Source organism: Schistocerca gregaria, chromosome 11, assembly GCF_023897955.1.
Source record: "Schistocerca gregaria isolate iqSchGreg1 chromosome 11, iqSchGreg1.2, whole genome shotgun sequence".
NCBI classification, from domain to species: Eukaryota; Metazoa; Arthropoda; class Insecta; order Orthoptera; family Acrididae; genus Schistocerca; species Schistocerca gregaria.
This window is the reverse complement of record NC_064930.1, coordinates 108,796,100-108,814,370: the sequence shown is the minus strand read 5'-3', so window position 1 is coordinate 108,814,370 and position 18,271 is coordinate 108,796,100. Positions and strand designations below refer to the sequence as shown.

Below are 18,271 nucleotides of genomic sequence, written 5' to 3'. Positions count from 1 at the left end.
TGTACAGTCACCCAACTTTCCCCGACCGTACCCTATTTCTCACTACCACTATTTTATGTGAGATTCTGGATATCCTACAGGTTTTCAGTTTTTAGCCTGTGTGCCAGTGCTGCCGCCTCAACTGTGGCGACGGCGTAACAGGGACATGTCCGGCCGGCACGGTGTCCGTCCCAGCAGTGGGTGTGCTGTGAATTCCACCTGTTACAGATAAGGAGGCCAGTCTCTGCATCTTCCCAAAATCCTTAGCAGGCACCTGTTGTTCTGTTGTATTCCACCATACTATAGCCCCACGAATTAACATAAGACATATTACAGATGTCAATATCCAGTACATGCTCCTGGTGATTAGAAACCTGTTTTTACCACTTCCCAAAGAATTTAAACATTAAATGGATAACAGAAGATGATACTGAAGGATTTTACACAGCCCAGCAACACTTATCCTTAAGCAGATGCACCTATGTGTGTGCCAACTGAAATAAATTTTCTTGTACCATTCAGTTCTTGTTTGACATTTGTGAGCCCAAAGTTACTCTGTCAGAATTCCAAGTCAGCAGTGGCAATATAAAACAAACAGTGAGATAGGCGAGGAAAAAATTTACAATTTGTGTGAGAAAACAACCTAGATTACAAGCTAGCAGCGCAATCCCATAACCATTCAGTTGTCTACAAGATAATTAGCAATCTAGTAAGTGGTTGGCTGGGATCTGATGCAACTGCACTGTTTAATGCTTCAAGTGGATCAGTGAGTGGTATAACTTTAACGTGGCAAAAGACTGATATAATAAAAGTTTATTTTGTTTGTTATTGTTGTCTTCAGTCCAAAGATCGGGTTGCTTCAGCTCTCCTCCATGCTACTCTATCCTGTGCAAGCCTCTTCATCTCTGAGTAACTACTGCAACCTACACCCTTCTGAATCTGCTTAGTGTATTTATCTCTTGGTCTCCATCTACAATTTTTACCCTCCACGCTGCCCTCCACTACTAAAATGGCCATGCCTTGATGCCTCAGAACGTGTCCTACCAACCAGTCCCTTCTTCTGATCAAGTTATGCCACAAGTTCCTCTTCTCCGCAATTCTATTCAATACCACCTCATTTGTTATGTGACCTACCCATCTAATCTTCAGCATTCTTCTGTAGCACCACATTTCAAAGGCTTCTATTTTCCTCTTGTCTAAACTATTAATCATCCATGCTTCACTTCCATGCATGGCTACACTTCACACAAATATTTTCAGCAAGGACTTTCTGACACTTAAAGCTATACTCCATGTTAAATTTCCCGTCAAAAATGCTTTTCTTGCAATTGGCAGTCTACATTTTATATCCCCCCTACTTTGACCCTTGAATTATTTTGCTTCGTAAATAGCAAAATTCATTTACTACTTTAAGTGTGCCATTTCCTAATCTAATTCCCTCAGAATCACTAGATTTAATTATACTACATTCCTCCCCCCATCAACCATGGACCTTGCCGTTGGTGCGGAGGCTTGTGTGCCTCAGCGATACAGATAGCCGTACCGTAGGTGCAACCACAACGGAAGGGTATCTGTTGAGAGACCAGACAAACGTGTGGTTCCTGAAGAAGGGCAGCAGCCTTTTCAGTAGTTGCAGGGGCAACAGTCTGGATAATTGACTGATCTGGCCTTTTAACAATTACCAAAATGGCCTTGCTGTGCTGGTACTGCGAACGGCTGAAAGTAAGGGGAAACTACGGCCGTAATCTTTCCCAGGGCATGCAGCTTTACTGTATGATTAAATGATGGCGTCCTCTTGGGTAAAATATTCCGGAGGTAAAATAGTCCCCCATTTGGATCTCCGGGCGGGGACTACTCAAGAGGACATTGTTATCAGAAGAAAGAAAACTGGCGTTTTACGGATCGGAGCGTGGAATGTCAGATCCCTTAATCGGGCAGGTAGGTTAGAAAATTTAAAAAGGGAAATGGATAGGTTAAAGTTAGATATAGTGGGAATTAGTGAAGTTCGGTGGCAGGAGGAACAAGACTTCTGGTCAGGTGACTACAGGGTTATAAACACAAAATCAAATAGGGGTAATGCAGGAGTAGCTTTAATAATGAATAGGGAAATAGGAATGCGGGTAAGCTACTACAAAAAGCATAGTGAACACATTACTGTGGCAAAGATAGATACCAAGCCCACACCTACTACAGTAGTACAAGTTTATATGCCAACTAGCTCTGCAGATGACGAAGAAATTGAAGAAATGTATGATCAAATAAAAGAAATTATTGAGATAGTGAAGGGAGATGAAAATTTAATAGTCATGGGTGACTGGAATTCGGTAGTAGGGAAAGGGAGAGAAGGAAACATAGTAGGTGAATATGGACTGGGGCAAAGAAATGAAAGAGAAAGCCACCTGGTAGAATTTTGCACAGAGCACAACTTAATCATAGCTAACACTTGGTTCAAGAATCATAAAAGAAGGCTGTATACATGGAAGAAGCCTGGAGATACTAAAAAGTATCAGATAGATTATATAATGGTAAGACAGAGATTTAGGAACCAGGTTTTAAATTGTAAGAAATTTCCAGGGGGCAGATGTGGACTCTGACCACAATCTATTGGTTATGACCTGTAGATTAAAACTGAAGAAACTGCAAAAAGGAGGGAACTTTAGGAGATATGACCTGGATAAACTGAAAGAACCAGAGGTTGTACAGAGTTTCAGGGAGAGCATAAGGGAGCAACTGACAGGAATGGGGGAAAGAAATACAGTAGAAGAAGAATGGGTCGCTTTGAGGGATGAAGTAGTGAAGACAGCAGAGGATCAAGTAGGTAAGAAGACGAGGGCTAGTAGAAACCCTTGGGTAACAGAAGAAATATTGAATTTAATTGATGAAAGGAGAAAATATAAAAATGCAGTAAATGAAGCAGGCAAAAAGGAATACAGACGTCTCAAAAATGAGATCGACAGGAAGTGCAAAATGGCTAAGCAGGGACGGCTATAGGACAAATGTAAGGATGTAGAGGCTTATCTCACTAGGGGTAAGATAGATACTGCCTACAGGAAAATGAAACAGACCTTTGGAGATAAGAGAACCACTTGTATGAACATCAAGAGCTCAGATGGAAACCCAGTTCTAAGCAAAGAAGGGAAAGCAGAAAGGTGGAAGGAGTATATAGAGGGTCTATACAAGGGCGATGTACTTGAGGACAATATTATGGAAATGGAAGAGGATGTAGATGAAGGTGAAATGGGAGATACGATACTGCGTGTAGAGTTTGACAGAGCACTGAAAGACCTGAGTCTAAACAAGGCCCCCAGAGTAAACAACATTCCATTGGAACTACTGACGGCCTCGGGAGAGCCAGTCCTGACAAAACTCTACCATCTGGTGAGCGAGATGTATGAGACAGGCAAAATACCCTCAGACTTCAAGAAGAATATAATAATTCCAATCCCACAGAAAGCAGGTGTTGACAGATGTGAAAATTACCGAACTATCAGTTTAATAAGTCACAGCTGCAAAATACTAACACGAATTCTTTACAGTCGAATGGAAAAACTAGTAGAAGCCGACTTCGGGGAAGATCAGTTTGGCTTCCATAGAAATGTTGGAACACGTGAGGCAATACTGACCCTACGACTTATCTTAGAAGAAAGATTAAGGAAAGGCAAACCTATGTTTCTAGCATTTGTAGACTTAGAGAAAGCTTTTGAAAATGTTGGCTGGAATACTCTCTTTCAAATTCTGAATGTAGCAGGGGTAAACTACAGGGAGCGATAGGCTATTTACAATTTGTACAGAAACCAGATGGCAATTATAAAAGTCGGGGGGCATGAAAGGAAAGCAGTGGTAGGGAAGGGACTGAGACAGGGTTGTAGTCTCACCCCGATGTTATTCAATCTGTATATTGAGCAAGCAGTAAAGGAAACAAAAGAAAAATTTGGAGGAGGTATTAAAATCTATGGAGAAGAAATAAAAACCTTGAGGTTCACCGATGACATCGTAATTCTGTCAGAGACAGCGAAGGACTTGGAAGAGCAGTTGAATGGAATGGATAGTGTCTTTAAAGGAGGATATAAAATGAACATCAACAAAAGCAAAACGATGATAATGGAATGTAGTCGAATTAAGTCGGGTGATGCTGAGGCAATTAGATTAGGAAATGAGACACTTCAAGTAGTAAATGAGTTTTGCTATTTGGGGAGCAAAATAACTGATGATGGTCGAAGTAGAGAGGATATAAAATTTAAACTGGCAATGGCAAGGAAAGCGTTTCTGAAGAAGAGAAATTTGCTAACATCGAGTATAGATTTAAGTGTCAGGAAGTCGTTTATGAAAGTATTTGTATGGAGTGTAGCCATGTATGGAAGTGAACCATGGACGATAAATAGTTTAGACTAGGAGAGAATAGAAGCTTTCAAAATATTATGGTGCTCCAGAAGAATGCTGAAGATTAGATGGGTAGATCGCATAACTAATGACGAAGTATTGAATAGGATTGGGGAGAAGAGGAGCTTGTGGCACAACTTGACAAGAAGAAGGGATCGGTTGGTAGGACATGTCCTGAGGCATCAAGGGATTACCAATTTAGTATTGGAGTGCAGCGTGGAGGGTAAAAATCGTAGAGGGAGACCAAGAGATGACTACACTAAGCAGATTCAGAAGGACGTAGGTTGCAGTAGGTACTGGGAGATGATGAAGCTTGCACAGGATAGAGTAGCATGGAGAGCTGCATCAAACCAGTCTCAGGACTGAAAACCACAACAACAACAACAACATTCCATTATTATCGTTTTGTTGATGTTCATCTTATATCCTCCTTTCAAGATGCTCTCCAGCCCATTAAACTGTTCTTCCAAGTCCTTTGCTGTCTCTGAAAAAATTACAATGTCATTGTCAAATCTCAAAGTTTTTATTTCTACTCCCTAAACTTTAATTCCTACTCCAAATTTTTTCTTTACTGCTTGCTCAAAATACAGACTGAACGACATTGGGGATAGGCTACAACCCTGTGTCACTCCCTTCTCAACCACTGCTTCCCTTTCATACCCCTTGGATGTTACGACTGTACAAATTATACATAGCCTTTCGTTCCCTGTATTTTACTCTCCCATCTTTAGAATTGGAAAGAGAGTGATATAGTCAACATTATCAAAAGCTTTCTCCAAGCCTATAAATGCTATATAAGTAGGTTTGCCTTTCCTTAACCTATTTTTAAAGTTTATTTTATTATTGTTTGATTAAACAGTGCTTTAGCTCATAATATAAGCTTATTTTATCATTGTTAAATTAGGCTAAGATTGAAGTGTGATTTGTGCATAAATTTTTACCTCGGTAACAAAGGCAGCTATTCTTAACACGAGTACGAATATGCCACGCACCCACACTCTTTACGAAAAAATGGTGCACCTGCTCAAGGATTAATGTGAACCCCCCATTGTCAATGTCAGCATGCAACAATACTCACAGGTGGCAGATGACAGCACTAGCAGGGGATGGTATATGAAGTGTGTCGGGGGATGTGGAAAACAGTGCAGCAATTGTCATAATGCAGGAACACAGCAGTTAATCTGATGACCAAGAGCAAATGTTCATTTGCTTTCAGGCCAAGAGTGTAAGGGTTTTCAAAACAGCCAAGTTTGCAATCCGGTTCCATGCCACCATGGTTAAAGTATCCTGTGCATGGCAAAATTCCAAAACCAGCATTTGGTAACTGTGGTGCACCACAGACAACAGGAGCAAATAACAGCTGAGGAGATATATACAGGTGAGTCAATGAGCAAATGACCACCCAGGTGAACAAAGCGGCTATGGACAGTGTGTCTCCTCAATGATTGTTCAGTGAACACTGCTGCAAATTGGCCTCCACAGTCGGTGCCTGGTTCGTGCACCCAAGTTGTCTTCTGTTCATCGGAGACAAATGCTGGAAATTGCACACAAATACTGCAATTGGAAGTCCAAGGAGTGATGATAGGTGGCCGCCTCAGATGAATCGGCATTTTATGCTCCGTCGGATAGGTGGCCATTAGGGTGTACTATCGGAAGAGTCGAAGTCACAGGAAGGAGTGGTGTTATCTGGGAATATTTTCATGGCATTCCCTGGATGATCTTGCCATTCTGTGGCGGTTCCACCTGCTTTTAATTTTTTGTCGACAGTTGTTTGTTGTCCTCAGTGTCGATGTACTGTGTAGCTACACTGGCTGAAAAATGGGTTGTGGATTCAGACACTGACTACTTTAAATGATGTAGCTGACATATCCACAGTTACGTTTTACAGCACTTTAATTTCATTGTTCACAGCTCCCTAATAATGCACAGTTATACGGCCAGTGCACTACTGTTTAACTTGCAATAAACCTCATTAATATTTTGCCGTCGAAACTCTACATACTCCTACAATAGTTTCTTGTCGAACGTCTATGAGCAGTATAACCGAACCGCAAAGTTCACAGTTTTTTAAGAAAAATCAGGTACGTACGGAGCAGACACTCATCGGTTTACGCACGGCATAATCGTTTAACACTTATTACACTGTTAAGTTGAAGCATTATTGTTATTCTAACCGGTACAGATTACTAGTCCGATTCTCGTCCGTGGACTGACTGTTTCATGGCCAAAAATCGGGCTTTATATATTAACAAATATAGTTATGCAAACAATACTTTTGACAAAACCGTTAATTAGTTTGGAATTAATGAAGAGCAGGTTTTGCTAACATGTTTTTGAAGAGAAGTAAATAGATATTTTAAGATTAATAGCATTTCATCTTCCAAATATTTACAATTATTATAGCATTATATTTGTTTATATGTCAACAATAGAATTTAAGTTACAAAACAATTACTGAGTTTGCCCTATAATGAAAGTTATTAGGAATAACCAAAATAAATTAGAAAATCAAACAAATACATAAAACTAAGCACAAAATTAGATCTGGTATTAAATCCTTTAGAACTGAGGGCCAACCTCTCTCTTATGAAAATACACATTATACTCACGTGCGCTAATGGGGGAACAGTTAAAAGTAACAAAATGAATTTACGGAGAGGCAGATGGCAAAACAAGAGAGGAATTAAAAATATTCCAGCTTGCTTCGTCACAATTCAGGAAGGGACAACAGACCGACAAGTACATATCTATTGTCAGTAACAATGTCAATGTGTACATGCAGTTTGTTTTTTCTCTGACACAATGACATTTACCAGCAGGACAATGCAACAAGTCACACAGCTTACTGCACTGAAAATGTGTGGGTCGAAGAGACCAGGTGAGTTTACCATATTCCCCTGCCCACCAATCACACTGAATTTAAATCCGATATAGAATCTGGAGGACCAACTCAATCGGGCCATTTGAGCCGTGGATCCTCAACCGAGAAAGCGTGCACAGCTGGTCACGGCACTAGAGTCAGCTTAACTCCACATCCCCCTCAACACATTCCAGTACCTCACGGACCCTTCCTGCATGTCCTTTCTGCAAGAGGTGGTTATTCAGGCTTCTGACAGTCGGTAACAATAAAGCGACTGGACTGTTTGTGACTGATTAGAAACTGAATATCCATCCAGTATATCTAGATAACTGACAGTTACTCTGTTACTAGTCCTTAACTATAGAGCAATACAGACAATGTAAAAATAGTTTTGCCCTCTAACTTTGGACGACCAAATCTTACCTCTTAAATGCATACTAAATGAGTATGCTACTCTGTCACATTGTTCATGTAATTTTGATCAGGTTACTTCAATGTCAGGTAAACTGCAGTAACTAACTGTAAATGGTAGTAATAAGTGGGTAGTCCACATGTAACGTTCAAGCTGAGTTCCCTAAGAGCACTGGAAACGGACTTACAGTACAGCACCTATTATCGCAACATAGGTCAACTGAACAACTGCTTAAGCAAATTGACTGAACTGCTACTTGGTCGTATTTTTCAGTTTGTAATTGTCCAAAGCTGTTAATTACAAATATTCTTTGTTTCTTTGTGTAATAAGATGATGATGGCATCATTTGTCTAAGAGGAGCAATATGTGGTGTAATATCACATTGAGAAAGTGGTGTTACCCCTTTTTTACCTAATCGACGAATGGTGTTTGTGACATTTAGAAGTATTTTTATTTGTTAAGAGATGCGTTTGGAAGTGACTCCTGTTTGGAAATTTATTCATATTTGTGGATGTACAAAGGTCTGAATGGAAGCAGTATATTTACAACGTGGGACAATGGTAGCACATTTTCTGCACATTGCAGTACCTGTTGGTTAGGTGGTTTATTCTGTGCCACCATGTCCTGGCTCGGGCACGCTCTATGTGCCACGGAACATTGAATACCGTGACAATGCGGTGACTTCACAGACGACTGCCTGAGATTAGCTTTCAGATTTTGTACCGAGCTGCACACAGTGAACATCTTACAGATTAAGTGTAAAGATCGATTAATGTTCACATAGTTTATAAGAAGTGATTCCATGTTGTAATGGAAAGAGCAATGTATCAGTACCTATGAAGAGGTGCTTTCTATTGTTTAGTAGAGAGATGAAGTTCAAGAAAACTTTGCAAATTCCAACGCAGGAAAAGTTGCAGACGTGAAGAACCCCATAGCACAAAGAAAAAAATTTAATGCCATTATCCTGAATGTTGGGTCAAGAAGTAACAGTTCAGGATATATTTATGATAATCATAATCCAAACACACACACACACACACACACACACACACACACACACACAAAATATAGACGTAGAGATCATTACAAGACCAGCTCAAGGGATGATATGTACTTCAAGTTAAGACAGGAATTGTAGAGAAGTATCTGTGCAAATGGCCCTGTGAATCACTGGTCCATGCTGGAGCAGCATATTATCCAAAAAATAAATGGAGGCAAACATAAATGACTAATGAGTTTGAAAAAACAAATTAACATTTTATTGCACATTTTTTGTCCTCCTGTATTTTTAACTAGTTGTTATATGAAGAATACTATAATGATTTTGAGAACAAATGAAACATGTACAAGAAGTGTCAGTAAAATTACTGAAGGAAAGCAGGAATAGTTTTATGCCATTGCCATCCAACATACGCTGCATGATAAGAAGAACATCTCTTCAATTGCTGCATCTACAATTACAGTCTACATGGAAGACTGAGGTAAGCAGAATAATGAACGATTTCCACCAACTGAGGTAAGCAAACTCCAAACTTCAAAGTCTGACAGGACCGTTACACAACAACACTGGCTTAGCCATACATGTTCACATCGTGGCAACTCTTGTTGCAAATGTCTATTTTTTCTCCTGTCTTTCCCAAGATCCTTACAGTTCAAACCAAGCTAAACGGACCAAATTTAAGCCGACAGCACACTCAAGCTCTACCAGGTGTACAAATAAGAAACAGATTGTTTGGTCTAAAATACATATTAAATTCAGAAGACTGATAAATAGTGCTTTATTCAAAGTATGCTCCATCATTTGTTATACGTTGTCCCATCTTTCGAGCAATTTGTGAAAACTAAATCAGCAAAAATTTTCCCCTTTTGCTGCGAACCATTCATTGAGCCATTTCTTCACATCTCCACAAGAACCAAAGCACTGCTCAGCAAGTGCGTGGCCCTTCAATGCAAACAACTGGTACCCAGAAGGAACCAAGTCTGGTGAGTATGCCATAAGCCGCATGGTGTAGAACATTCAGGCTGAGTTTTGCCATATGTGAACAAGCACTTGTCATGAAGAAAAGTGACTCATCTCTTCAGGTAATGTGTCCTCGTTTCAAGCAGTGAATGGTTCAAATCAGTCAACTATTTCCAGAATGAGATTTTCACTCTGCAGTGGAGTGTGCGCTGATATGAAACTTCCTGGCAGATTAAAACTGTGTGCCGGACCGAGACTCGAACTTGGGACCTTTGCCTTTCGAGCTGTGGCGACGGAGCGCGAGTCGTGCTCGGGTAGCTCAGTCTGTAGAGCACTTGCCCGCGAAAGGCAAAGCTCCCGAGTTCGAGTCTCGGTCCGGCACAGTTTTAATCCGCCAGGAAGTTTCAGTCAACTATTGTTGGTAATGTTTAATATGAACTGTTTCCCCAAGTTTTAACAGCTCTGGTGCTTCCAGACACAAAGCATTGTCTTTCTGCTAGAGTGATTCAGTCCCGTTTTCAATATGGATGGTGTGCTCCCTTCACAATTTTTGGCACTTGGGATTCTCATTGTAAATCCACTTTACATCCCCTGAAGTATACAATGCCAAAATGACTTCCTTTTGTACCGAGCAATCAAAATCACTCAAGTTTTTGTGCTTTTCCTTTTGCCTGTCATTCAACCCATTTCTCGTACCCGATTGGGAACAGCTTGTCGACTAACACCCAATTGCGCAACAAGTTGTCACTATGTTTGTGAATCATCTTCGTTCGATGATGCTCACAATTCCACTTTTTTTTTCTTTCTTTTTTTGGTTTTCCCCATTCTTTGTCTGCAAGAGTGAAGCCACCATTTTTGAAATGTCGAAACTATCACTGACACTTATCTTCTGATGGAGCATGTTTACTGTAAGTTTCTGAAGCAATCACTTTGATTCAACAGCAGTTTTCTTCATACGAAAACAAAAAGTTATTGCTGTATGTGAATGCTCTTTGTTTGGAATAAATTTCAACAAATTGAAAACAACAACACAAGGTTATGCACACACTTTTCCAATTTATCACTTGTGTGCATCTGACACTTGGTGATAACAAAATGGCAGAGTGTCAAATCTTTAACTGCATTGGTGCGACATCTGTTGTCTAAAATTCACATTTAATATTTGTATTCTATGATGTATTTCTGTACTATTTTTAAACTCTTCGGCTTTGTAGAAAGGTTGCATTTTATCTATATCCTACTGAAGACCTGAAATGTGTATCCTGCTTTAATTAGGACGGATCCCATGTGTTTTTACACATTATATCCCCACCAATTATTACAATCAGTTATTTGTATGACTTTACTCTTACTGATGTTCTTTGCTGGCTTGATAATTTTTATTTACAGTTCTATACATAAAATGAGACCAAAACGTTATGCAGCAGTAACCACAGAAAGCCAAAGCAGTTACAGTACATGTAACACACAGAAAAGAAAAGCCTTAAAATAGAGGTCATCAGGGACCTTTCAAATGAGAACTCACCTCATCTGCAAAATGCGGAGAATCCAAGTCGTTGACAGAGCCGTTGTCAATGTCACAATCCTGCAACAAACAATGTCTCAATACATCTAACAACAACCAAAATTTCAGGTGCTTCAACATAAACCCAAACTAGGTTTCTCAGCGGATTGAAACAACTTAAGTGCTATGTATGGAGTGAAAACTTCAAGCGGGTTCAATATTTTTCTTTCAATGGAAGCCGAGTTCTGCACCTTGGATGCAAATTCATGTTTAATTTTCTTCTGGCAAAGAATTCTAATTAAATTGTGTGTCAAAATTCTGGTGAAACATTAGTCTGACAACACTTTTCCAGCTGTACGCGTCACATAGTGCCAGTGTCACATCACGATTTTGCTTTGTAGGAGTATTTCCCTTCAGCTCGACACGCAACAAACAAATGCAAACCATTTGTCGGTTTAGCACAGCAGTAGAAGAGTTATACTACTTCCCTCAAACAAGAAAAGGAAATGGTATCAAAATATGGCCATAAAAATTGGTTGACACAAGCATAGTAAATATAGTTTGCATTTTCAATGACATTTTAAATAAAAGTTGTGTGTTAGTTAGTTCAAAGAATGCACAGATCAAAAGTTAAAAGGTGTTAGCGTAAATTATCACGATATTCACACACAACTACAACAAGTAACGTCCCACCACCCAAAAGACAAGTAGGGAAGATGCTGAAAAAGACGAAAATGTGCAAGAGTCCATGAATATGCAGATAAAATTCTCATTTTGTTTTACTATTCTATTCGAGTGTCACAGACAGATTCAGATGGCAAAAATCCACATCATAACAAGCGCCGCACAAAGCTACTGACACCGTACAGAGTGCTGAGTGGGACATCTAAGTACTCTGATCTCCTCTCTACTTCCATTTAGGTAATACAAATCACGCTTGCTTTCTCTGCTCGGTATCTGTTCCTTCACACCCAAAAGAACAAACATCGAGCATTCGTATAATTGATTTGCCTCTGGGGGCCACAAATCCACCACCTTCAGTGCGGAAGCACAATTACGTCAGACCTCGGCAGAAATCTCAAACTAGCGAGTGTGGAGGACACTGACGAGGACTGCAGATAAGTGGCATCCTGTGGGAACGTGGGTTGGTATTGAGGTGTGCCAAAACAGTGCCTAGTAAGCAGGAGATACTGGGGACAACTCTCAGTCTGGTACACACGTTAACTCGTCGCCGCCAATTTCACGTAAAGCATTGGTGCGACTGACAATAATTCCTACCCTTTCCTTTCTCCCCCCTCCACCTTACTTTACATAATGTCTATTACAGGTGTGGATTCCATGTGATGTCTGTTACTTCAGACATGCCCAAAAGAACAGGCACTGTGCATTCATATACACTACTGACCATCAAAATTCCAGCAACAAGAGGAAATGCAGATGATAAACGGGTACTCATTGGACAAATAGATGATACTAGAACTGACATGCGATTACATTTTCACACAATTTGGTTGCATAGATCCTGAGAAACCAGTACCCAGAACAACCACCTCTGGCCCTAATAACGGCATTGATACGCCTGGGCATCGAGTCAAACAGAGCTCGGATGGTGTGTACAGGTACAGCTGCCCATGCAGTTTGAACACCATACCACAGTTCATCGAGATTAGTGACTGGTGTATTGTGACAAGTCAGTTGCTCGGCCACCATCGACCGGATGTTTTCAATTGGTGAGAGATCTGGAGAATGTGCTGGTCAGGGCAGCAGTCTAACATTTTCTGTATCCAGAAAGGCCCGTACAGGACCTGCAACGTGCTGTCGTGCATTATCCTGCTGAAATGTAGGGTTTTGCAGGGATCGAACGAAGGGTAGAGCCACGGGTCTTAACACATCTGAAATGTGATGTCCACTGTTCAAAATGCTGTCAATGCGAACAAGATGTGACCGAGACCTGTAACCAATGGCACCCCATACCATCACGCCAGGTGATACGCCAGTATGGAAATGGCAAATACACGCTTCCAATGTGCGTTCACCGCGTTGTCGCCAAACACGGATGCAACCATCCTGATGCTGTAAACAGAACCTAGATTCATCCGAAAAAATGACGTTTTGCCATTCGTGCACCCAGGTTCGTCGCTTAAGACACCATCGCAGTAGCTCCTGCCCTGATGCAGCGTCAAGGGTAACTGCAGCCACAGTCTCCAAGCTCTAAAAAGCTAATCGTTTGCATATCACAGCATCTTCTTCCCATCTCTTAAATTTCGCGTCTGTAGCATGTCATCTCCATGGTGTAGTTATTTTCATGGCCAGTAGTGTAATTATCAGGTTACATTATAGCAACTTTGACATTAACTTATGAACTACTGCTACCATAGACGGCATATTTTCACATGTGCACTCATTTTTCTCTTTGCAATGACGTTACCAACTTTTCTGAGCCGTGCCGGCTTTGCAGCTATCTATATTCCTTCAGAGGTGCAAACTTTTCGGCACTTGTGGGTCTGTCGCGAGGCAGTGCGGCAGTGAGCGGATCGACGGGTGAGCGCAATAGCAGTTTTGGATGGGGATAGGAGGTGGTGTCTTATGAGGGGAGGTAACCTGGTCGGCGAAGATGTGTTTTGTAAAGAAACTGTAGAGGTGACAATTGTAACGGCTGTGTCTCGAGACGATCTGCGCAGCCAAGCCGTTGGTGGCCGTTAACCGATTACATTTTATTGCGAGATTGAACTGGTGTCGCACTTCTCTGATGCTGCTGGACAATCATTTCGCTGACCTTATAAGGTGACATCTTTCTATTTATTTCTTTCACTGGCCACGCACCTTCTGCCTTCCGTATTGGAAATGTACCTCACCTGACACTAAACTATCAGTGAGTGCTCACTTATGAAAATCTGTTAGTAATCCATGTTGTGGTCAGACACTATGCAATTTGTTGTACCATTCTGATCGACCCGTTGTTGCTCGGTGTCTAGTGGCTTCACCATTCTGCCTTACTATCCAAGCCGTGGGGATTATTGCATATAATTTTTTAAAACTGAGTGTTCCGTTTGATCCAGACAATATTGTGGAGCTCCAACTGCACGATGTACCCGAGTACGCTAACTCCGTGGTACATTTATGCAGAGGTTCGAATGTTGGCACCCACCGAGGCCTCAATTATCGTGGTGGGTCCGGGCTACAGCTACATCTGCATCTACATCCATACTCCGCAAGCCACCTGACCGCGTGTGGTGGAGGGTACCCTAACTACCTCTATCGGTTCTCCCTTCTATTCCAGTCTCGTATTGTTCATGAAAAGAAGGATTGTCGGTATACTTCTGTGTGGGCTCTAATCTCTCTGATTTTATCCTCACGGTCTCTTCGCAAGATATATGTAAGAGGGAGCAATATACTGCTCGACTCTTCGGTGAAGCTAAGTTCCCAAAACTTTAACAAAAGCCCGTACCGAGCTACTGAGTGTCTCTCCTGCAGAGTCTTCCACTGGAGTTTATCTATCATCTCCGTAACGCTTTCGCGATTACTAAATGATCCTGTAACAAAGCGTGCTGCTCTCCGTTGGATCTTCTCTGTCTCTTCTATCAACCCTATCTGGTACGGATCCCACTCTGCTGAGCAGTATTCGAGCAGTGGGCAAACAAGCGTACTGTAACCTACTTCCTTTGTTTTCGGATTGCACTTCCTTAGGATTCTTCCAATGAATCTCAGTCTGGCATCTGCTTTACCAACGATCAACTTTATATGATCATTCCATTTTAAATCACTCCTAATGCGTACTCCCAGATGATTTATGGAATTAACTGCTTCCAGTTGCTGACCTGCCATTTTGTAGCTAAATGATAAGTCAACTCTCTTTCTATGTATTCGCAGCACATTACACTTGTCTACATTGAGATTCTATTGCCATTCCCTGCACTATGCGTCAATTCGCTGCAGATCCTCCTGCATTTCAATACAATTTTCCATTGTTACAATCTCTCGATATACCACAGCATCATCCGCAAAAAGCCTCAGTGAACTTCCAATGTCATCCACAAGGTCATTTGTGTGTATTGTGAATACCAACGGTCCTACGACACTCCCCTGCGGCACACCTGAAATCACTCTTACTTTGGAAGACTTCAACATGCTACGTTCTGTTATCTAGGAACTCTTCAGTCCAATCACACAGTTGGTCTGATAGTCCTTATGCTCTTACTTTGTTCATTAAACGACTGTGGGGAACTGTATTTTACGCCTTGTGGAAGTCAAGAAACACGGCATCATACCTGTGAACCCGTGTCTATGGCCCTCTGAGTCTTGTGGACGAATAGCGCGAGCTGGGTTTCATAGGATCACCTTTTTCGAAACCCGTGCTGATTTCTACAGACTAGATTTCTAGTCTCCAGAAAAGTCATACTCGAACATAATACGTATTCCAAAATTCTCCAACTGATCGACGTTAGAGATATAGGTCTATAGTTCTGCAGATCTGTTCGACGTACCTTCTTGAAAATGGGGATGATCTGTGCCATTTCCAATCCTTTGGAACGCTACGCTCTTCTGCAGACCTACGGTACACCGCTGCAAGGAGGAGGGCAAGTTCCTTCGTGTACTCTGTGTAAAATCGAACTGGTATCCCATCAGGTCCAGCGGCCTTTCCTCTTTTGAGCGATTTTAATTGTTTCTCTATCCCTCTGTCGTCTATTTCAATATCTATCATTTTGTCATCTGTGGGACAATGTAGAAAAGGAACTACAGTGCAGTCTTCCTCTGTGAAACAGCTTTGGAAGAAGACATTTAGTATTTCGGCCTTTAGTCTGTCATCCTCTGTTTCAGTACCATTTTGGTCACAGAGTGTCTGGACATTTTATTTTGAACCACCTACCGCTCCTACATAAGACCAAAATTTCTTACAATTTTCTGCCAAGACAGTACATAGAACTTTACTTTCGAATTCATTGGACACCTCTCGCATAGCCCTCCTGACACTACATTTAGCATCGCGTAATTTTTGTCTGTCTGCAAGGCTTTGGCTATGTTTATGTTTGCTGTGAAGTTCCCCTTGCTTCCGCAGCAGTTTTCTAACTCGGTTGTTGTACCACGGTGGCTCTTTTCCATCTCTTACGATCTTGCTTGGCACATACTCATCTAACGCATATGGTACGGTGATTTTGAACTTTGTCCACTGATCCACAACACTATCTGTACTTGAGACAAAACTTTTGTGTCGAGCCGTCAGGTACTCTGTAATCTGCTTTTTGTCACTTTTGCTAGCAGAAAAATCTCCCTACCTTTTTTAATATTTCTATTTACGGCTGAAATCATCATTGCAATAACCGCTTTATGGTCGCTGATTCCCTGTTCTGTGTTAACTGTTTCAAATAGTTCGGGTCTGCTAGTCACCAGAAGGTCTAATATGTTATCGCCATGAGTCGGTTCTCTGTTTAACTGCTCAAGGTAGTTTTCAGATAAAGCACTTTAAAAAATTTCACTGGATTCTTTGTCCCTGCTGCCTCTTATGAAAGTTTGAGTATCCCAGTCTATATCCGGCAAATTAGAATCTCCACCCAGAACTATAACACGGTGGGGAAACCTACTCGAAATATTTTCCAAATTATCCTTCAGGTGCTCAGCCACAACAGCTGCTGAGCTAGGGGGCCTATAGAGGCATCCAATTACCATGTCTGAACCTGCTTTAACCATGACCTTCACCCAAACTATTGCACATTTCGGATCTCTGTCAATTTCCTTCAATACTATTGCACTTCTTATCGCTATAAACACACCTCCCCCTGCACTGTCCAGCCTGTCTCTGTGGTATACATGCCAATCTGAGTTTAGGATTTCATTACTGTTAACATCTGGTTTCAGCCAAGTTTCTGTCCGTAGTACTATATGGGTGTTGTGACCGTTTATTAATGACAGCAATTCTGGGACCTTTCTATAGACGCTCCTGCAGTTAACAATTAGCACATTAATATTGTTATTCCCTGTTGCACTTTGCCTACCTTGCCACATCTCAGGAGGCGTCTTCTCGGGCCTAGGGAGGGAACCCTCTAAACTAAAAAACCCACATGTGCACTCCACTACCCTTTTAGCTGCTTCCAGCGTGTAGTGCACTTGCTCTTGCATCTGACGCAATTGAATGTTCCATTAAGGTCTAAGTGCACACAATGACAGCCCTCTGAGTTCACCATTTGGGGGAAGTTACGTCAGATGCACCTACTGTACTTCGCGCCCTCTGTCAGACCGATAAATCAGGCCCGAGCAGCACAACCAGGTGTGGTCCGTGTCGGCTGCTCCGCAGGACATATATGTCCGCACTTTGCCAATGCCGTGAGCTGGGAACTATTTGTAAGAGTAGTGTGTGATGTAAATTACTGCCTGTCTAGTTTGGAGTTCATATGTAAGGTTACTGTTTCTTTTAAGCAAATATATTTGGGCAAGGTTTTGAAACTGCCTGTAAGTAAACTTACAATGGCCCTCTAGGCATCGAGTGTATTCTATTTTCTAAAAAATGGTATTCCCTTTCGCATTTGAGAAGTTGTTATGCTTTGAAACTTCCAGAATGAGAATTTCACTCTGCAGCGGACTGTGAAACTTCCTAGCAGATTAAAACAGTGTTCTGGACCAAGATGCAAACTCAGGACCTTTGCCTTTTGCAGCCAAGTGCTCTACCAACTGAGCTACCCAAGCACGACTCACGACCCGTCCTCACAGCTTTAATTCTGCCAGGAAACACATTCTGAAAAACCTTTGATGTGCAGCATCTTGTACGCTGCATATTTCCGTATTATGAAGGTATAAATTTGAATTCCACCAAATACCGTATGTCACTTTCCAAAGCATTGAAATCGAGATTGTGACGCACTTTTGTAATCCAGTCATAGCTCATGTCATGTGATCTCGCCAGCTGATGACAGCATAGGACACATGACGTAGTCAGCCAATAGCAATAACACTCTTAAGTAGTGCGAACACACAAATAAGAGAAGTTAATTGTTTAAATTAATATACATAGCATTCACATATAATATTGGTCTCTAAGATTAACAAGTTGGAAGAGAGGCTAAGTTTCCGTATATAATGTTGATCTCTTATTGCGCGTGTTACACTTTTAGACAGATCACACAAATGTGCCAGTAAAATTTGTAATAACGGCGTAAATGTTTGATCTTCTGTGCTCAAAATTCT

General features: G+C 41.3%; 1 protein-coding gene across 5 annotated transcripts in view; it reads right to left on the bottom strand.

The window, feature by feature from the left end:
* LOC126295376 (zinc finger protein 239-like) overlaps nt 1-18,271 on the bottom strand; it is an 87,184-nt gene that overhangs the window by 30,697 nt on the left and 38,216 nt on the right. For all 5 annotated transcript variants that reach the window (XM_049987858.1, XM_049987856.1, XM_049987859.1 and 2 more), the window contains one exon: nt 11,117-11,176. In XM_049987858.1, the coding sequence (XP_049843815.1) occupies nt 11,117-11,176 (60 nt within the window). The remainder of the gene's footprint in view (nt 1-11,116; nt 11,177-18,271) is intronic.